The following is a 22,708-nucleotide window of genomic DNA, read 5'->3' on the forward strand; positions in this document are numbered from 1 at the left end:
TAGTTGCCTTGTTGCTTGTGGTGTTTGTAAGCCATTAAAGGAGATACAATTGTGAATCTAAGTTGTAAGAAAGAAGATTCAAGCTTCCATTGAAGAGGTAAACATCTAGATCTGATTCTATATGTTAAATTATGAAATATGTATGCTGGTTTAGGGTTTGTAAGTCTTGGACTCATTACATGTACAATAGAGAAACATAGATCCAAGCATTAGGGTTTGTATGAGCACATAGGATTGTTCTTATGCATAAACCCATCAGTGGTATCAGAGCCATGATTGGTTTCTGTTGTATGGATGCTTTGTATGATTAACATGCTGAAAATAGTTTTTATGGCTTCTGTTCGACATGACTCGGTGAGTCACTTCATGAACTCGGTGAGTCAGCCCAACTCGGCGAGTCCATGAGTGACTCGGTGAGTCGGATCGTCAAACAGAGGCATTCTCGGGATTTCTTGCTATTTTTGCTAAGGGATAGTTGCCTAATCTGCTTTTACTGATAAAATTCAAAATTTAATGTCATTGTAACACTATCCTTGCCAAAAACAAAAGATAATTACCAATTCATTAAATAATAAATTCCTTATGTGATTAAAATTGATTATTTGAATTAATTGGGTAACTTATCTTGCAAGAATACGGATTAGGTCAAATATAGATAATCATTGAATTAATTGTGTGATTTATATTATTTGTTATTTGATCCCTTATGTTTTGAAAAAGTTCAAAACTTGCCATCAAGTTTTGAAATTTAAATTTTGATTAAGAGTTTAATTTTGAAAAATTTAAATTTCAACCCTTAGATTTTTACAAGTTTAAAAATCAACCTTATACTTTATTATTACAAGATTAATATATATATATATATATATATATATATATATATATATATATATATATATATATGTATAAGAATAAGCTAGTCTTATCGCTAGTAGGCCTCATTCACGAAGCCAATCTATAAGGTGGGTATAAGGTTGTTGCCTATAAAATGGCGCTTAATGGGTGTACACTCACACCCACCGCTTGCTTGACTGGTGGAGGGTCGTTAGCCGAACGGATAGGATAGGGCACTTAATTCCTCATTACAAGTATAATGAATTTACAAAGTAACTATAATGTTTTACAAATTCCCAATCTTAGTTACTTTAGGATAAAATGTGAAAAGATGCTATTCCATGAAATTACACTTTGCACCCTTGTCAAACGTTAGTGGAGCGTGCGTGGTTAACCGGTATGCTAATTTGGGATTGACATTGGTGGCGAAGGGTGGCTCGATGTTTATCATAGATCAATGGAGCGTGCGTGGCTAACCGGAACTTTGATTGGGTGATAGAGAAATTGAGTGCACCATGTTGGTTCGCATGGTTATTCACAACTTGTCTGCGATCCTTGGTATCCCAGTCACAAATTTGAAGTGCATATCGAGATTTAAACATGCCATTGAAAATTTCAATGAATCTCAAGGATCTAGGAGTTTTCAAATATATTTAAAACTTAATCTTCTTTTCGTTTTTCATGGTGAAAATTAGTGAATCGTCATTCACTTACCTTCAAATTATTTACTTTTAGATTACGACATCCCCTTTCTAAGTTGTAAATAATGTTGTTGGATCCTATCCCTAATTTCTCATTTGGGTGTTTAATTGGGGATTCATTTCTAATCAAACTTTGTTCCTTTCTATTTCAGATGTCTAACTCAAATGCAAACAACAACGCTTTTGGGTCATTCTCGCTAATGAACCTATGCCAAAAGGTGACATTTGATGGGTCGAATTTCAATGAGTGGATGAGATACATTCGTATGATCACTCGCTACGAGGACAAAGAATATGTCCTCGATGAGAAACTTGAAAAAATCAACCCAGATGTTGCTACTCCTGAAGAGTTGGCTGCCTTTGAGGCCCACGAGCGTGATGCTACGAAAGTTCATTGCATCATGCTGGCCACCATGAAACTCGAACTCCAAAAGTCCTATGAGGACATGTATCCATATGAGATGCATCAAGATTTGTTGGACAGATACCACCAAAGCACGAGGCAAGAGCGCTATGAGATCATTACTAACATGATCACCGCTAAGATGGGGAGTGGAGAATCCCTAACCTCGCATTTGCAGAAAATGCAGAGGTATGTTGATCGTCTTCTCAAACTTAATGTTAAATTTGATGAGGATTTGGCTATCAACATCATCCTCCACTCCTTGCCTTCCTGCTACAACCAGTTCAGAATGACCTACCACATGAATAAGGAGGAGGTCTCCTTGAGTAAGCTTCAAGGACTGCTGAGAACTGCTGAGAGCAACCTCAAGGACAAATTTGTTGCATCATCCCGTGCTGTGGCTGCTCATGTGTTGGAAATTGGCCAAAGGAAGGGAAAGAAGAGGAAGGCTCCTTCAAAGAGCCACCAAAAGGGAAAGTCTCGTGATGGCTCATCCTCTAGTGGGACCAAAGCAGGTTCTGCTAAACCCTCCTCTGACCCTAAGGAAGCAAAGTGCTTCTATTGCCACGAGAAGGGCAACTAGAAACGTAGCTGCCCAAAATATATGCAGGACATTAGAGATGGGAAGATAAAGCCCACCTATGCAGGTATGTATTCTATTAAATCTAACAACTCATCACTTGCTACTTCATGGGTTCTTGATACAGGATGTGGTTTCCACATTTGTTTTGATTTGTAGGGCCTAAGAAGAAGTAAGGAGGTGGAACATGGGAAGATAAACTTGATTATGGGAAATAGAAGATTGTCGCCTATGACCAGAGTCGGAGTTTATTCTTTAGTGTTGAGTAATGAGTTAGGATTAGATTTAAATAATTGTTGCTATTCGCTAGATATGGCAAGGAACATCATTTCTTTTCATTGATTATATAAACAAGGTTTCAGATATTCATTTGATAATAGTAATGGTTCTATTAATGTTTATTTGAATGGTGTTTTTTATTTCAATGCATTGCCTTGGAATCGGATTTATGAATTTGTGTTAATTGTTGATAATTTGGGAAATGATGTGTTGAATATTGATTCGTCCAATAGTTTGGACAAAGCATGCTTGTGGCATTGTCGCCTTGGCCATGTAAACAAGAAACGCATAGCCCAACTCCAAAAGGATGGAGTCTTGGAGTCATTCGACCTTAAGGACGATGACGTGTGTGAATCTTGTTTACTTGGGAAGATGACAAAGTCACCCTTTACTAGCACTTGTGAAAGGGGTGAGGGTCTATTGGATCTCATACACACCGATGTGTGTGGGCCCTTTAGATCCACCACAAGGGATGCTTGTCGCTTCTACGTGACTTTTATGGATGATTATAGCAGATATGGATATATCTACTTGATCAAGCAAAAGTCAGAAACCTTTGAAAAGTTCAAAGAGTTTAAGAAAGAAGTAGAGAATCAGCTGGGCGGGAAAATCAAGATGCTTTGGTCAGACCGAGGAGGAGAGTACCTAAGTCTTGAGTTTCACGACTATCTAAAGGAATGCAGAATCGTTTCACAATTGACGCCTCCGAGAACGCCACAATTGAATGGTGTGGTTGAGAGACGTAATCGGACCTTGTTGGAAATGGTTCATTCTATGATGAGTCGGTCTTCGTTACCAATAGCTTTCTGGGGGTACACCTTAGAGACGACCGCCCATATCCTTAATTTAGTTCCCACCAAGAAGGTTGCCAAAACACATCACGAGATGTGGACAGGGAAAGCTCCCACGTTGGTTTATATCAAGGTTTGGGGTTGCGAGGCTTTTGTAAGATGAGAGACTCACGACAAGCTAGAACCTTGTAGTGAGAAGTGTTATTTCATCGTCTATCCACAGAGGTCTTTTGGCTATCTCTTCTACAGACCAAGTGACAATGTTGTCTTTGTTGCGAGGAGAGGGGTTTTCTGAGAAAGAGAACTTATAAGTTAAGAGGACAGTGGGAGGCAAATTGATCTTGAAGAGATTCAAGAGCAAAGCGATGAAGGAACTTCTAACACTGACACTCAAGCTGAGGAGGAAACTCCTGTTGAACCTGTTGACGAGTCCTTACCTCTTGGATGTTCCAGTAGGGCTAGTGTTCCACCCCAGTTGTATGGATTCCATATTACTACTGAAGGGGATACATTTATTAGTGATAGTACACTAGTAAATTTGGACGAACCTAGCAGCTACAAGGAAGCCATGGCAGGCCCGGAGTCTGCTAAGTGGAAAGAGGCAATGGACAACAAGATTCAGTCCATGTACGACAACCAAGTTTGGAATTTGGTTGATAATATGTCGTGTTCGTAAGACAGTCGGGTGCAAGTGGATCTTCAAGAAGAAGACAGACATGAATGGGAATGTGCACACTTATAAAGCGTGATTGTTTGCAAAGGGCTCTACTTAAACTCCTGGAGTTGACTATGATGAGACCTTCTCTCCAGTTGCCAAGATAAAGTCTATTAGAGCAATGCTCGCAATAGCTGCGTTTCATGATTATGAAATATGGCAGATGGACGTGAAAACTGCTTTTCTTAATGGAAAGTTGGCTGAGGATGTTTACATGAATCAGCCAAAGGGTTTTGTTAATGCAAAGCATCCAAATAGAGTGTGTAAGCTTGAGAAATCCATTTATGTATTGAAGCAAGCATCTCGCAGATGGAATCTTTGTTTTGTATGTCGATGACATACTACTCATAGGAAACGACATCCCAACCTTGCAGGAGGTCAAGTCCTGGCTTGGGAAGTGTTTCGCTATGAAGGACCTCTGAGAGGCTGTGTATATTCTGGGAATAAGGATAATAAGAAATAGAAGTAAGAGACTGATAGGACTCAGTCAAGATACATACTTAGATATGGTACTAAAGCGTTTTAGTATGGAAAATTCCAAGAAAGGGGAGTTGTCAATCCAAAGCAATACCAAGTTGAGTAAGACTCAATGCCCGAGTACAGAGGCAGAAATAGCTGATATGAGCTGATTACCTTATGCTTCCGCAGTTGGCTCTATCATGTACGCTATGACTTGTACTCGCCCTGATGTGGCTTTCACCTTGAGCATGGGCAGCAGATATCAGGGTAACCTTGGTAGAGCCCGTTGGACTGCAGTTAAGAACATTCTTAAGTACCTACGAAGGACCAAGGAATGGTTTCTAGTCCTCGGTGGGAGTGATGACTTAAGGTTACGAGGGTATAGTGATGCCAAAGCAACTTGACAAGGTATGTACTTGACCCGGTTGTGCATGGTCCTTTTAGGTTGCCTTCACCAAAGCAACTTGACAAGGTAATTTGATGAGAGAGAGAGGATAATATGATTTATTAATATACTATAAGAATAATATATTAAAGGATAAATCATGTTTATTTAGTTAGTATTAGTCATAAATTAATTAGGAATTAATTTGGTGACTAAAAGAGATTAATTAAATAAAGGGGCATAAACTGTCAAATGTATGATAGTTGAGTTTTGGGATGTGAAACCTAATGGACTAAGGGGGAGCGAAATTATGATGAAGGATCATCATATTTTCGTCCAAGGCCCTATTCCAAAAGGTTCCTTGGGCTGCTTGGTGACTAAGTTGTCCCTTAGGGTTTAGACTGAAACCTTAGCAGCCTACAGTATAAATAAGACCCCTAGCCTTCAATTTTCGGCCACTTGCTTCCCAAGAGAAACCCTAGGCCGAAATTAAGCATCCTCCCTCCTCTCTCATAGTTGCCTTCTTGATTGTGATGTTTGTAATCCATTAGAGGAGTTACAATTGTGACTCTAAGCTCCAAGAAAGAAGATTCAAGCTTCCATTGAAGAGGTAAACATATAGATCTGATTCTATATGTTAAATTATGAAATATGTATGCTATTTTAGGGTTTGTAAGTCTTGGATTCATTGCATGTACAATAGAGAAACATAGATCCAAGCATTAGGGTTTGTATGACCACATAGGATTGTTATTATGCATAAAACCCATCAGTTAAAACTTAAAATTTAGTCCATAGGTATTTATAATGTTTTAAAATGAGTTTGAACATTTTTGAAACATGTTAGATTAATGGGTGAAGCTTTAGTAGTGAAATTGAAACATGGTTCCTTTGACCATTTATGTAAAGTATATTGCCTAAGTCGGATAAGTTGGTGGAAGAAGTATTTGAAATATCAAATTTAGTTATAGTTTTTCAAAATTGAAATAAAGGTTACAAAGTGTGCACATGAAGCCAATGATTTGAATATAAAATGTTATAATACTTTAAGTAGCCGTATTGCAGACATGATGTTTTTGAGTGATCTGTTAAGATGTTTATAGAATTTTGGGGAAAATTACAAAAGAACCATAAAAAAGAAGTAAAACAAGATCATCATGTTATCCTAGTTGTGGTTTATGGTCCCAATGTCATCGGATGAAAAAGTAATGAGATAATAGCAAGATCAATTTTGACCATGTTGACTAACGGTGATAAGGTTCTGCGGTTCTATCCATTCTTTTTATTTTCTTAGGATAGTTCATCCCGAGTCCATTATAGTCTTGTCTAACTTGAGGACAAGTAAGGTTTAAGCTTGGGGTGATTTGATAGCTTCATTGTAACATCCCGTTTTGAATAGAGTAATTAAATAATAAATCAGGAACCCCGGGAAATAATTATTTTGATTATTTTATATTATTAGAGCTTAAAATTTAATAATAATTATTGGAATGTAGATTCAGGGGTTAAAGAATGATATTGGACTTAATTTGAAAGGATCTTGAATGACTGGGGTTAAAAGAGTAAATTCTGGACCTATGTTGAAAGGAATTGTTGAATGAGGGGCTGTGGTGTAAATTACGGACTAGATTTGAAAAGATTCTTGAAGCCAAGGTAGAAATGGTAACATTTGGATTTAAATTGAAAGAAAGAATGATGGAGGGCATGATCTTGTAATTATGGGAAAATGTCTATAAGGGGCGGGGTATTTAGCCGTTACCCATCCGGTAACCCTAACCCTAGTCATGACTTGTGCAGCTGCCACCCCACTCCCTCTCCACTATTTGTCTCCAACCTCCGCCATCTGAAGAATCGTCGGACGTCGGGGTCGCCGGAAGAAGCCGCCACAACCATTGTTGTTTCGGGAAGGATCGATCGAGTGTGCTGGTCGAGCCTCGTCGCTGCCACGGCCGCCATATGGTTGTTTCACCGAGTTGTTGCTGCCGCTGCTGTTTCCTGTGTTGCTACCACCGCCACCCACGGTGTTGGGTTTATTTTCCGGGCATGACACATGCACTGCTGCTGTACTCGGTGGTTCGAACCACCTTATCCTCTCCTCTCCGTTCTGTTTATTGATACGTCGCCACCACCACTGTTGGAGCCTTAAGACCACCGGGATAGTCGGGGACGTCTCTCTGCCGTCAAAGATGAAACGCCGCCGCTGCGGACGTTAGTGCGGCTACTGTCGTTATTTTTCCGCCACGGGTGGGTGCCACATCTGTTGTGGGTATGTAAGTCGGGTACTGTTGTGATTATTGTTTTTGGAGCATTTCTATTGGCCGGAAATTCGAGGAAAACCCCGCTGCCGCCATGCACCACCGTAGGTGGGTGTGTTTTAGTGGCTGTGTGTATGTATTAGTGTGTGTATATTATTAGTATGTGTGTGTGTTCTTGGATGGTATTGTAATTATACAAATGGAATAAAGGAAAGAAAGTCAAAGCCACCACCGGCCGCCGTGTCGAGTGGCGGTGTGCCTCGTTGATGTTGTGATTTGGTTTGGATGTTTGGACAAGGGACTAAAACCCTAATGGGCCCAAAGAAGCCTTAATGGGCTTAGTGAAACCTTATTGGGCCTAATGAAGCCCTAATTGACATTAAAGCCCAAACATGTGTCTAATGGGTCTAATGGACCCTAATTAACCTTAGGAAACCCTAATGGGCTTAAGGACCTAGCTATTGGGCCTATTCGGCTTAGATGGGCTGGAAACCCTAATTAGGGTTTAGAAAACCCTAATATTGGATTTATGAGCTTGGAATTTGGGACCCACTTTTGGGCCATTGGAATGGAATTGTGTGATTAAGCCCAATCACACCATATGACTTATTTAGAAGAATGATGGACTTAATGGATTAAGTCCTTAATGGGTTAAGTGAGAAACACTTAACCCTAATTATCATTTTATGAGAAAACCCTAATTTTCGATTGGGTTTATTTTTGGGCCTTTTATTGGGCCTTGATGACTGGGTTATTAATGGGCCATCCAAGATCAAGCAAATGGACTAGAATAATTAATGGGCTTTGTGGTAAGGCCCAAATGAAGAGTTGGGCCCAATTTGGAAAATTGGGCCATAGATGGGCCATAGTTTGGGCCTTTATGATTATGTGATATTGAGTCATGGGAATTGGATGGGAATAATTGGATGGGCCTTAAGGAAAAACCATGAAGAGGTCTGGGCCCAATTTGGAAAATTGGGCCATATGTTGGGCTTTAGCCCATTACTTGACTATTGAGCCTTTAGTGTGTGAGTTGGACTTTGGGCTTGGAATCCAATTATTAATTGGGTGTTGTTTGATGTTAACAGTTCGGGAATCTGTCAACCAGCAGTTGGAGTTTTATCGGTGGGACTTCAGCAGTGCCAGGTGAGTTCTCCTCACTATATCAACAGGGTCTAAGGTACCAAGGCCGGCCCTTTATGGATTGTATTCAGATTATTGCATGTTATGCTTACTGATTTATATCTTGGTAGTTAGGATTGTGAGATGCTATGTTAGTGACCTGTTAGGTCGATATCCTGGTTACAAGATTGTTGTTATGATTTGTGATCTGTTAGATCAGTTTGACTGTTATATATATATATACATGCTAGTGTTATATGATATCTATGTGCACATGATTGTCCTGGATATAGGATGATGCTATGTTAGTGGCCGGTTAGGTCTGTATCCCGGTTATTGGGATGTTTCTATGATTGGTGATTTTTTAGATCGGTTTGACTGTTATATGAAATGAGCTAGCATATGGAATTTATGTGCACGTGTTTGTTTGATTGGGGGTTGGGTTGAGGCGGTCCTACTTTATGCTGTAGGCCAACATACCCGTCGAGCGGTCCAGATAGGTTGTAGGCCCTGCGTGGCGGTCCAGACGTGCCGAAGGCTCGAAGAGCAGTACAGATAGACTGAAGGCCTGTGAGGCGGTCCAGTCAGGCTGATGACTCCTTATGCATGCTGTTCTGTATTGGTTATATGATATGGTTATGAGGCTTATTGGTTATGTTTGTATGGCGTTGGTATTTTGGGGAAACTCACTAAGCTTCGGGCTTACAGTTGTTGATTTTGTTTCAGGCACTCCTAATGATTGCTGGAAGGCAAAGGCGTGATCGTGCACCTCCTCATATTTTCATGATTGATTCTGGGAATACTCTGATGTCTAAACTATTTTGAAAACAACCTGTAATAACTTAATGGTTTTAAACGTTGTAAAAAGTTTTAAATTTGGCATGATTTTTTTATGGGTGTTCCATTTATTTTATTTACTTCTTTTTATAGTTTATTTTAGCACATTTCATTCGCATTTTAGTTAATTTCCATGCGTATTTTCCTTTTTGTTATTTTATGACCATTTCGGGTACTTTCTAGTTTCTTGAGCATTATTGCAGATTTTTTGGAGACTAGCGGAGCGGGATTTTTGGGTGGCGATTGGACTCGAAGGGCAATGGGGATTTCGATCTTGGTGGCTATGGAGTTGATGCTTGGAGCGGGCTTGCTTATTAATTGAAAACTTGAGAGAAATAAATTATAAATTTGCAAGGTGCGAGAGAATATTAGAGTGTGCGGCGATTGATGATCGGGCAATTTCGGAATCTATGTATCATTTGGAGAAGGCATATTGGACTCAAATTGAGGAAATCTTGAAGAAAAATGGGCTAGAAGCTGATTAGATTCGAACTGTGCCAATGGAATAGCTGTGGGGGCCTAAGACTTGAAGAAACCCAAATTCTGTCACCCTTATGCGGCCCGCGTAAGGTTTCCATGCGGCCCACATGGATTCCTGAAAGGGCAAATTCAGGATTTTGTTGAGAGCTCTATATTGGGAAGGCTAGTGTGCCTCTTTAGCCTTATCTTGGACATCCGATTTTGACTCATTTTCTCTGGAGTTTTGGAGCACTTTGAAGGCCAAGAACCCTCAAGAACTTCATCATTTCTCCTCTTGTTTCTTGTTAAATGTTGGGTACAATCTTTATTAACTTTGTTTTCCTAAGATTAGCCATGCTTGGCTAGACTAATTGTGGCTGACTTTGGTGGAATCTTTTGACTAATTGTTGAATGTTGAAGACTCCATGAACTTGTGTTTGAATCTTTATGAAAATGTTTTATGTTTTATCATCTTATCATTACTTGTATGTTTTTATTCATGAGTTTAAATGTGTTTGTGGTGATTAGTTGGCTAATTTCTTGATTAAGTAAAGGTCTAAAGGATCTTCAAATTAACAAGCAACAAGTGATTTTTGTGTTACTTTTACTTCACACAATCATAAAAACATTTTCTCCAACATGGTAGTGGAAGCTTTTGACTCCTCTTGGATTTGGTGACTTTTTAATTCTTAATGCTAGTTGACTTTCACTAATTACATGCTTAATGGAATTAGTGACTTTGACTAAGGAAATTGTTATGATCTTCTCTAACCATTTCAACAACTAAGAAAAGTCTAGGTAATCTCAAGCTCCTTGGATTACTATAGCCAAATTAAGGATTTAAAACAAGTATTGCACTATTGGATTCTAATGATATGTTCATTAAAAAGTCAAAGTGAAGAAACCTCAAGTCAACCATCTTTATCTTATTGATTTTACATCAAAACTCTTGTTTTTGTTGAAATTATTTATTTAAATCTTAGTTTAATTCTAGTTTGTTTCAAGTATTTCAAAACACCAAACCCCCCATTTTTATTTTTATTGTTTTTTTTCTTTACAAGTATTTTTACAAGAGATTTTTCATAAAGTTATAAAATTGAACCAATCTCCGTGGATTTAACCCCTTTACCACTATACACTATTTTAGTGTGAAAGATTTAGGGTTATTAATTTTGTTGGCCTTGACAACCACTAAATTTTGGTGCCGTTGCCGGGGATTGGTTTATGTTTAATCAATTTGTTTCTCTATGCCCAGATTTCAACATACAGGTGACTTGATTTATAACCCGGAAATTGAAAAAGAAGCAAGACATTTGGCGAAGGAAAAGATAATAGAACGTGGTCAAACTTCTAATCCTCACGGGGATCCGGAGGTTGAACCCGCTTCATCAAGTGACACGGAACCCGATTCTAGTCCTGACCCTCGCCAAGAAATTCTCGAAACACCACCTCTACAATGAAATCCACCTATTATTGAACCAATTGCAATGACGGACGGAGGAGAAGCTCCCGAAAGAACTTTGAGGCAAATGATGGAAACCAATGATACACAAACTTAAAACGGTATCAATTATCCCGTTTTGGAAGGAGGTTCGGAATTAAAGTCAAGTTTAGTCCATCATCTTCCAACTTTTCATGGATTAGAGAATGAAGACCCTCATAAGCACTTGAAGATGTTTCACATTATTTGCACTAGTATGAAGCCACAAGGGTCAACCGATGACCAAATCAAGCTAAGGGCATTCCCTTTTTCATTGGCTGATAGAGCAAAGGATTGGTTATTCTATCTTCCCCCGGGGTCAATCAACTCATGGACCGACATGGCAAGAGATTTTCTTGATAAGTTCTATCCTGCTTCAAGAGTCTCAAGTCTTAGAAATGAGATTTATGGAATCCGCCAAGGTCAAAATGAGAGGTTCAACAACTTGTGCTATAGTTGTCCACAATATCAAATTCCGGAACAACTCCTCATTCAACACTTCTATGAATGATTGTTACTAATGGAGAGAAGACTAGTTGATGCCTCAAGTGGTGGTGATGTCTTTAGTAAAACTCCATAACAAACAAGAAAACTTTTCAACACCATAGCCGCAAATTCCCAACATTTTGGCCCACGCCAAGATATGAAGAGAGAGACACAACACAAAGTCAATGAAGTGGGAACATCAAATCTCGAGTCTCAAATCAAAGATTTAACCTCCGTTGTCCAAAAGTTAGCTATGGGACAAACTCCACAAGTGATGGTTTGTGGAATATGTGCAACAATGGGACATCCTACGGATATGTGTCTCATTCTTCAAGAAGATGCGGAACATGTAAACGCCACGAGAGAGTTCCAAAATTACCACAACAAGCCATTCGGTTACTAAAATGCTTACAATTCAAGTTGGAAGCCAAATCCCAATATGAGCTACAACCCAAAACCATTGCCTCAAAATGCATCGGTAAGACCTTCCTACTCACCACAACAATCTCATTACCAACATTCGCAACCACACTATCAACATACACCGTACCATTCACATCATCATCAACAACCTCCTTAATCCCAACTGAGTAGCTCTGGAATGTCTCTTGAAGACATTGTCAAATCCTTAGCCACTAGTACCCAACAATTCCAAAAGGAAACAAGGACTAGTATCTCCAACCTTGAAGCACAAATGGGAGATATAGTTACATCCATAAGCAAGTTGGATTCCCGTGAAAAGTTGCCTTCTCAAACTGAAAATAACCCAAATGTTAATTTGGTGACCTTGAGAAGTGGAAAACAAACCGGAAAGAGTAGTTCAAAGAAGAAGCCAAGGGATGAAGAGGAAGAAATAGAAGTCATTCCCATTGAATAACCTATAGTCAAGAACGATGCACAAGTCGGAGTTCCAAAGAAGACTATTCCCCTCGTAACACCAATAGCCACTCAACCGCCATTCCCCTCCCGAATTGCGACTTCGAAAAAGAACATGGAGGAGAAAAAAATTTTGGACACCTTTCGAAAGGTTGAAGTAAACATCACTCTACTTGATGCAATCAAGCAAATCCCTAGATATGCAAAGTTTTTGAAAGAACTTTGTACCAACAAGAGGAAATCGAAGGGGAATGAGAAAATCTCAATGAATGAAAATGCATCCGCGGTTTTACAAAGGAAACTTACACCCAAGTGCAAAGATCCAGGAATGTTCACGGTTCCTTGTAAGATTGGAGATGTCACTTTTAGTAGTGCTACGCTTGATCTTGGTGTCTCTATCAATTTCATGCCCTATTCGGTGTATGAATCATTGAATGTCAGACCCTTAAGTGAAACCGGTGTCATAATCTCTCTTGCGGATAAATTGAGTGTCTTTCCTAGAGGTGTTCTAGAGGATGTTTTGGTACAAGTGAACTAATTGGTCTTTCCGGCGGATTTCTATGTGATTGATCTATATGAGCAAGTGTCCTCCAAATCGGCTCTAATCTTGCTTAGGAGACCATTTTTGAAGACGGCTAGGACGAAGATCGATGTGTATGCGGGAAGTTTGACAATGGAGTTTGATAGTGAAACAATAAGTTTTAATATTTATGATGCCATGAGATATCCTAGTGATGTTTCATCTTTGTACATTGTTGATGTTGTTGAGCCAATAACCCAAGAATTGTTCGAGTTGTCTAATAGTGATGTGTTGGAAATGATCTTAAGCAAGGGTTTTGATTGTGGGAAGCTTGCCGATAAATTAAAGCTTTATTCTTTGGACCCGGAGGTTGAGAGGTTGGTCAACAATTTAGAGGTGAAGAAATTTACGAGATTTGATGTCAAGAAAATTGAGTTGCCCCCAACCCACACGAAGTTGTCTCCATCCCTTGTTCAACCACCCGAATTGGAATTGAAGGTCCTACCTCAACACTTAAAGTATGCTTATTTAGGAAAGAATGAAACCCTCCCGATTATTATTTCAACTCATTTAACCGAATGTGAAGAAGAGCAACTCCTTAAGGTTTTGAAGGAGCACAAAGAAGCCATGGGTTTGACAATCGCGGATATTAAGGGATTAAGCCCCTCCACTTGTATGCACAAGATCTTGATGGAGGATGAATGCAAGACAAGTCGGGACGTACAAAGAGGATTGAACCCGCCTATGATGGAAGTTGTGAAGAAAGAGATTTTGAAGCTTCTTGATGTGGGGATGATCTATCCAATATCAGATAGCAAGTGGGTGATCCTGCTGCAAGTGGTACCAAAGAAGACGAGAATCATGGTGGTCGAGAACAACAAAGGTATGATGGTCCCCACCCGCGTGCAAAACCGGTGGAGAGTATGTATTGACTACCGCAGACTCGATGCAAGCATAAGAAAAAATCATTTTCCATTACCTTTCATCGACCAAATGTTAGAAAGGTTGGCCGGGAAATCTCATTATTGTTGTCTCGACGAGTACTCTGGTTTCCACCAAATCCTGGTGGCACCGGAAGACCAAGAAAAGACAACATTTACATGTCCATTCGACACTTTTGCATACCGGAGAATGCCATTTGGATTGTGTAACGCCCTGACCACTTTCCAATGTTGTATGGTTAGTATCTTTTCAGAATATGTCAAGAATATAATTGAGGTTTTTATGGATAATTTTACGGTATATGGCAACTCCTTCCAAGAATGTTTGACCAATCTCACCAAGATTTTAAAAAGACGCATTGAAACGAATTTGGTTTTAAATTTTGAGAAATGTCATTTTATGGTGAGTCAAGGTCTTATTTTGGGTCACATTGTGTCTAAGAAAGGAATAGAGGTAGATAAGGTCAAAATTGATGTTATTCAAAGCTTACCTTACCCGACTTGTGTTCGGGAAGTTCGTTCTTTTTTGGGCCATGCATGTTTCTACTGAAGATTCATTAAGGACTTTTCAAAGATAACAAGACCAATGTGCCAACTCTTGCAAAAAGAAGTTGATTTCGAGTTCAATGAGGCGTGCAAAGAAGCTTTCGACAAGCTCAAAGAGTTGCTTATATCCGCTCCCATCATACAAGCGCCAAATTGGGATCTCCCCTTCGAGATCATATGTGATGAAAGCAATTATGCTATTGGCGCCGTTTTGGGTCAAAAGAATGGAAGAGCCTCCCATGTGATCTACTATGCATCGAGGACACTAGACAATGCTCAAAGCAACTACTCTACCACGGAGAAGAAGCTATTGGCCATAGTGTTCGCTTTGGAGAAGTTTAGGCAATATCTACTTGGCACTAAAGTTATAGTGTATTCGGATCATGCGGCTCTCAAGTACTTGACAACAAAGAAATATGCAAATCTAAGACTCATCCGGTGGATCTTATTGTTACAAGAATTTGATTTGGAAATCCAGGACAAGAGTGGATGCGAGAACCTTGTTGCCGATCACCTAAGTCGGATCACTTGAAATGAAACTCCCCTCCCGTTGCGGGAAAAGTTTCCAAATGAGCATCTCTTTTCCCTTACTCAATCTACTCCTTGGTATGCCGATATCCTTAACTTTTTGGTCACAAAAAGGTATCCCAACGCATTCTCACATGCTCAAAAAGACAAATTAAAAAGTGATGCAAAGTATTACGTGTGGGATGAACCTTATTTGTTGAAACATTGTCCCGATCAAATCATTAGGCGATGTGTGCCCTAACAAGAACATCAATCAATTTTGTAAATTTGTCATGAATTTGCTTGTGGGGGACACTTCGGGCCTAGCCGAACTTTGAGAAAAGTTCTTGAGTGTGGACTATTTTGGCCAACCATGTCACACGATTGTTATATGTTTTGTAAAAGTTGTGAGCGGTGCCAAAGAACGGGAAACATTTCACAAAAGAACCAAATGCCACAAAATCTCATCCTTGTTTGTGAAGTTATTGACGTATGGGGGATTGATTTCATGGGCCCATTTCCTGTTTCGTTTGGCAACATTTACATCTTGCTCGCGGTTGATTATGTTTCTAAGTGGGTTGAAGTCAAAGCCACAAGATCGGATGATGCCAAAATGGTTATCGAGTTTTTAAAGTCTAATGTTTTTGTGATATTTGGTGTGCCTAGGGAGTTGATCAGTGATCGAGGGACACATTTCTGCAACAAGATGATGGAGGCTTTATTGAAGAAGTATAATTTGACCCATCGTGTCTCAACCGCCTACCACCCTCAAACGAACGGTCAAGCAAAAGTTTCAAATCGTGAGGTGAAGAGTATTCTAGAGAAAAAGTGAATCCGACAAGGAAGGATTGGAGTTTGAGGGTTGATGATGCCTTATGGGCCTATTGGACAACTTACAAGACCCCGATAGGAATGTCGCCCTTTAGGTTGGTTTTTGGAAAGCCATGTCATCTACCCGTCGAATTAGAGCACCATGCATTTTGGGTAATCAAGCAATGCAATTACGATATTGATGAGGCGGGAAGACATAGAAAGCTTCAACTCCAAGAGCTAAAAGAATTGAGAAATGACTCTTATGAAAACTCGAGGATTTATAAGGAGAAAACGAAGCTCTTCCAAGTCCATCACCCGTAAGCATTTTGAGCCGGGGCATAGGGTCTTACTTTACCATTCATGATTGAAGTTATTTTTGGGCAAGGTAAGGTCAAGATGGATTGGATCTTTTGTTGTGATAAAGACCTTTGACCATGGGTCGGTGGAAGTTCAAAGTGAAAAGACGAGACAAATTTTCAAAGTCAATGGGCACCGTTTGAAGCCATTCTATGAAGGTTTCAATGCTTATGCTCTTGAAATCATCCATTTGGATGTCCTGAGGTGTTGAAGCAAGCAAGGAAGACGTCTCGCCAAAGACGTTAAAGAGGGGCATTTTTGGAAAGCATTGTGTTTTCACCTTTTCCAAATCCAAATAAATCATTTTAAAAAGTGTTTTCAGGAATTTGAAAATAAAATTTTCAAAGGTTTCACCCTTCATTCCCCGTTTTATTCCAACTTTTGTCGAAAATTTTGAAACCGGACCTTACAGGATCATTTTGAGCTAAAAATCAAGTTTTTGAAAAATGTCATTCTTTGAAGTGCAGCAAAGGCCCGCGGCCCACGTAAGAAATGGGAAGAAAGCCCATGGTCCGCGTAGATCAAAGGTACAAATCTTGTTCAGCAAGCACGGCCAGCACGCGGCCTGCACCCAACCCGCGTGTATGAACATAGCCTTTTCTCGCAACTAGACGCGACCTCAGTGCAGCCCGCGCCTAGCCCACATGGGGGGGGGGGGTCGAACACTTAGCTTTTTTTTTCAATCGCATCAGATCTCGCGGCCTCTACAGGACCCGAGCTAAACCCGCGTATATGATCAAAACTTTTTGAATGAACTAGACGCGGCCAGCACGCGGCCCGCGCCTAGCCCGCGTGTTGATTGTTGACTGGATTTCTTAAGCTGTTGACTCATTTGACTTTCTTTGACCAGGAGTGTTAACTGGTTTGAATAACAATGACCGGGTTTGACCTTTCTTGACCAAAGATTAAAACACTTCAGCCTCATTCTTCTCCATTCTAACCCTACACAAAACCACCATTTTCTCTCTAGAACTCAAGAACACTACCACCCACTTCTCACAAAAATCCAATTTCTCGGAGTTATACCGGTCAAAATCTCGTGAAACCACCGCCATTCTCTCCCATATTTTGAGCCCTACAAACCCCACCCAAAATCCGGTTCGATCTGTGGCCGAAATTTCGGGCGCCACCACCATCCACCACCACCTTCTTTCGCATTTTCTGGCCAACTCCAGCCACCATTGGAGATTCCGAGCACATGGTTTTGCTTCTCTCATCAAGGCCTTTCTATCCATACCAATTTTTTGCCAAAAACTCACCAAAAAATTTCGCCCGATTCCAAGTGCCGCCACTCTAGTCGTCGGAAAATCACGTTGAAGCTCGTTTGTGGGGGTCATTCTAGAAATTTAAGGGTGAATCGTGGAGAAAAATCATTAGCTTGGGGTGTGTCTTGTAGAATCTCTTTGGTGGCTCTAATTCTGCTACCGCCATTCGTCCCGAGTTTGAGCTAATTGAGTATCCTCGTTCCTTTAACTTGATTATTTGTTTGCTAAATACTCGTTTGTTGTTGGAATTGTGTCATCACCCGTGTGGTATTTGGTGTGATTTGAATATTAATATTGTTGTCAAACTTTTGTCCCGAGTCAATGTCTAAGCGTGCCAAAACCGGACCTAGTTCATCTAAGGGTGGGTCGAAAGGAAAATCCAATGACCCCCTATTTCGTTTGTTGAATCGTGAACACCGCAAAACATATGATTTTTTTGTTTCCAACAAGCGCAAGTTCAAATCAACAAAGTTCCTCCACTAAGAGTCTTTTGAAACTCTCGAAGTGCTTGAGCGAGTTCAACCACTTTTTGACAACATTGGTTGGGGTCAGTTTCTTCATAATCGTGCAAGCACCTACGTTGAGCCGACTTTGGAATTCCTCTCTACATTCCACATTGATGATGATGCGAACACCATCACCTTCCAAATGCTAGGCGAGAGTAGTACATTGCTATTTCGGGTCGTTAATGCTTTAATTGGTACCCTGGTGGACCACACTTACTCCCAATAGGATCCTTGGCCCGCCACCTTTAACGAACACCACTTTTGGCAACAAATCACTCACGAGCCACGATACTCATCATATTCCTCCAAGGCTTCCTCAATCATTCATCCATGTTTACGCCCGACCCTCCGATTTAGGTCATTTCCGTCATTTCCTTAAGCATTGATGACAATGCTTGTTCTTAAGCTTTGGGTGGGGCATTTCGTTTTACTTTTAATTTTTTCATGCATTTTTTTTAGTTAGGTTGCATTTTTTTAGTTAGGTTGCATTTCATTTTAGTTTTAAGCTTATTTGCATTCATTTTTTTATTTTTATAAATTCCAAAAAGATTTTATTTTCTTCTTTTCTACTTTCTATTTTTGCATAACACTTAGCTTAGGGCATTAGCATTCATGCATTTTTGTTATATGTTTATTCTCACCCCCTTGGATACCATGGAACAGGTTCGCAGTTATTGTATCATTATTGGTCCAGGATCTTGTTACTATCTCACCCATCGAACCGGGACCACTAGTTGCAGCTTGGGACTTCAGACTTGGGATCAGATGTTGGAAGCTTAAAGGGGTAAGTAATCATGGTCAGGTAGTTTCACGAATAATTATGCATGCGATACTAACAACTGTAGGATATACTATAGCAATGGATATTCTTAGCCTTGCGGTCCATACCGCCGAGAGGATCACACTTGATCATGTTTGAACCGTTTGGATGAAGTACTGGTGCTTGTCCCCGAGTTGAATCCATATCCGGTCTCTTTACATCACCATATTCTTTTTGTGATTTACTTAGGATTTTAGAGAGTCTTTTAGCCCACATTAGGGCATTTTCTTTATTTATGAAAAATCAAAAGTTTGAAAAGGAGCTTGCATATTTACACTCCACACATGGTCAATTTTACACTTAGACCATTCTGATTATTATTGTTACTCCCTCGGTTCCACTTACATAACTTTGGGAACCAAATTTTGAGTCAAAAAAGTTTTCTTGATAAAAAAATGGCTGCAATAAACTTAGATAGGTGACCGGTTCATTTACTGAACAAATTTCCCTACATTTTGGTCACCCGATGTTTGATATTCATTTATTTAGGATTGTCTTATTGTATATAGATCGAGTTGTTTCTTTTTGCAAATTGGTGATGTTAGAGAGACTGTTGAGTCGGATACTACGGGAGGTTCGGGTCAACGCTAAGTGAATTGATTCCTATAACGGTGCCCGAACGATAAAACCCAATCACACTTGAGAGTGGCCGACAAACGTGAGACCACGCAACTTTCATGATAAGAGTGTACACTTAAAAAGAAGAGCTCCATACGAGCCCGTCCATTTGCTTTCTCCCTACTACAAATGTTCTTCATTGTATGCATGTTCCATTGGGGCTGCGACTGACCATCCTTCCTTACTCACCTAGAGGAGTTGTCCTAACTGTGGTTTATGGTCCCATTGTCATCGGATGAAAAAGTAACCTGATAATAGCAAGATCAATTATGACCATGTTGACTAACGGTGATCAGGTTCTGCGGTTCTATCCATTCTTTTTATTTTCTTAGGATAGTTCATCCCGAGTTCATTTTAGTCTTGTCTTACATGAGTACAAGTAAGGTTTAAGCTTGGGGTGATTTGATAGCTTTATTTTATTTACTTCTTTTTATGGTTTATTTTAGCACATTTCATTCGTATTTTAGTAAATTTCCATGCATATTTTCCTTTTTGTTATTTTATGACCATTTCGGGTACTCGCCTTTTTGATTTAACCATTTCAACAATTCATGACTCCTCTTCTTATCCATAAGAATGCACCAAGATATCCTTAGAGGATAATTGTGATATGGTCTCACAATCATTAAGATGGTCATAAAACATGATACTAAAGTACCCTCCCTTCCTTTCAGATTTGAGAAACTTCTATCTTTCTTCCAAATTTGATTCTTCTCATTCGTTCTGCCATACTCGAAACTTTTCCAATGCTTCAGAATTATACTTAAACTTGTAAGTAAAACCATATTTACTAAACTTTAGTAAATCATGACGAATAGTCTTATCGATCTTTTGTGGTGACTTGATCAATGCACAAGAATGTGTACTCGATTCCTTAGTCCTTAACTTCACTCACATATACATGTGAACAAGGAATTAGTCTTGATTTTCCAAAGATGGAAATTCTCATTCATCATACTATATACAACTTGCATGATTCCAAGTTTCGGTCCAATTTAAACTTGGGTGATGAGAATCTTTCCTTATTTGGTAAATTTAGACATTGCCACAAAAGAAAGAATCAAATTCATATTTCCATTATTGCTAGAAACATACAAACATCAATTTTCCATAAATGTCATTGCAAGGAGATATGAAATAAAACAAAATTTTATTTATTTATTAAAATGCGGAAAAAAAAAAAACTTTTTCCTTACAATGCAAATTTAAATGAAAACAATGCTATTACATATTTCCTAGCATTCTATCATAACTCCTAAGTAGTAGCTCAAGAATCCGATCTTTAAACCATGCGATGAAATCCATCTTCGCAATCAGATTCAACATACTCTTCCTTTAAGTTTCCTTCCCTTTGCTTGATCCTGCCAAACATCAAAATGTAACCGAGTCACATTTTGTATTAAGAATCATCAATTAGGAACTTAACAGAGTTAGATAGTAGACTTACCTGAACCAGATTCAAACTTTTTGATTCTTCCTTCTCTCAGATCTTTCGGGTAGTTAGGGCAGCTTCGCAACCAATGCCCCTTCTCTCGATAATGAAAACATATAGACTCTTTGGGAATGGGACACGGGGCTATCACAGACTTAGCCTTTCCCTTTACCTTTTGATCAACCGGGTTGACCAAGGCCGATCCCTTTCCATTGGGAAGAGAAAGCTTTTCTGGACTTCTAATGTTACCATTGTCAATGTCCATGGAAGTTGGAGAAATAAACCTTCCATCCACATTTTCTTGACCATTGCGCCAAATCACTTCTGATTCAGCAACAACAAGCAAATAAGATAGATCTATTAGGGTCATGTCGTGATCTGTCACATAGTAGTTTCTTAATGAACTCACTATACAACTCATGAAGTTACTAAAGAACCCAGTCAATAGCCAACTTCCTTGGGACAACGACACCTAAAATTCTCAACCTGTCAATGTGTGACTTCATTCCTAAGACATGAGTGCACACAGGTTTTCCATCTTTATGTTTCATTGCAAGCAGGGCTTAAGTGATCTTGAACTTTTCAAGTCTTCGAGCTTGTGGGTCAGGGAGAATAATTGGAGGAGGTGGAGGAAGAGAAGTATGATTTCCATGAGATTTGGGAAGATCATAGTTGTCTAAACCATACATCTACAATGGGATAAATTCAAGTTAGTTGATTTAAGTCCTTAATAGAACACCCAATATGAAATATTAAGGCTAGGACCCAACACAATATTTTCACTACTAGAAAAACAGCCTTTTACGACGCGCAATGTGTGTCATAAAATGCTCAGACGATGCGCAAATGCGCGTCAAGGAAGGCCATGTCATAACGAGAGACGACGCGCATTTATGACACACAATGCGTATCATTAAAACCCCTGTCAAGAAAGGCCATGTCATAAATGAAGATGACACACATTTTTGCGTATCGTAAATTTAAATGTTTAAAAAAATATTTTTATATATTTATTAAATTTTAAATTAAATTTGCATTTAATGTCTCATAATAGAAATAAAATACCATTTACAAAAAATACAATCCATTGCATAATATAAAATAAAATTTCATACACAAAAAATAAAATAAACTGCACTAATTATAATATGTCATACAAATAATCATTCAAATGTTAAACAAAAATAATACATTGCTAACATGGGTTATACATTCCTATAAAACTAACAAATAATCATCCAACTCTGTTTCTTACTGGAATATGTGTGAAATTGTCTCCTTCATCAGCCTCCATGTCCAAAGTCGGATCTACCTTTCTAATCTCTATGTATAACAAAGACACATAAATATATTGTGAATTTGTGATCTGGTCTGAAGTAAGAATCTTGAATGTTGGTTGTACCTTGTGCTTAATTTTCAGTAGCCAAAATAGCATATTGCCTTAAGAAAACTGCTAGACCATAATTTTTAGAAATGTAATTCTTTAAAAGTAAAAAAGCTGAAACTACCAGACCATAAAAGAAATGTACAATTGTTTCAATAGATTACTAAAGGGGCAGAATAATCTTTTTGTCCATGAGACTGCTGAAAAGTTAAAAGTGATAAGGGAAAGAATGTTAGCTGCTCAAGATCGACAAAAGAGTTATGCTGACAAGAAAAGACAACCGATAAACTTTGAAGTTGGAGATTCGGCTTTACTTAAAGTCTCATCGTGGAAGGGA

The 22,708-nt window shown here is 39.1% G+C and overlaps 2 protein-coding genes across 2 annotated transcripts; both read left to right on the top strand.

Moving 5' to 3' along the window:
- Positions 1 to 12,777: 12,777 nt before the first annotated feature.
- On the top strand, positions 12,778 to 13,200 carry LOC145051001 (uncharacterized). The gene has a single exon (XM_078999163.1). It carries the CDS (start codon positions 12,778 to 12,780, stop codon positions 13,198 to 13,200), a length of 423 nt encoding a protein of 140 aa, XP_078855289.1.
- A 279-nt stretch (positions 13,201 to 13,479) lies between these two features.
- LOC145051002 (uncharacterized) lies at positions 13,480 to 15,201 on the top strand. The gene is made up of 2 exons (XM_078999164.1): positions 13,480 to 14,065; positions 14,732 to 15,201. The coding sequence occupies exons 1-2, from the start codon at positions 13,480 to 13,482 to the stop codon at positions 15,199 to 15,201; spliced, it is 1,056 nt and encodes a 351-aa protein (XP_078855290.1).
- Positions 15,202 to 22,708: the final 7,507 nt, after the last annotated feature.

This window comes from Lactuca serriola, chromosome 5 (genome assembly GCF_051521515.1).
Source record: "Lactuca serriola cultivar US96UC23 chromosome 5, Lser_US96UC23_V15, whole genome shotgun sequence".
Lineage (NCBI taxonomy): Eukaryota > Viridiplantae > Streptophyta > Magnoliopsida > Asterales > Asteraceae > Lactuca > Lactuca serriola.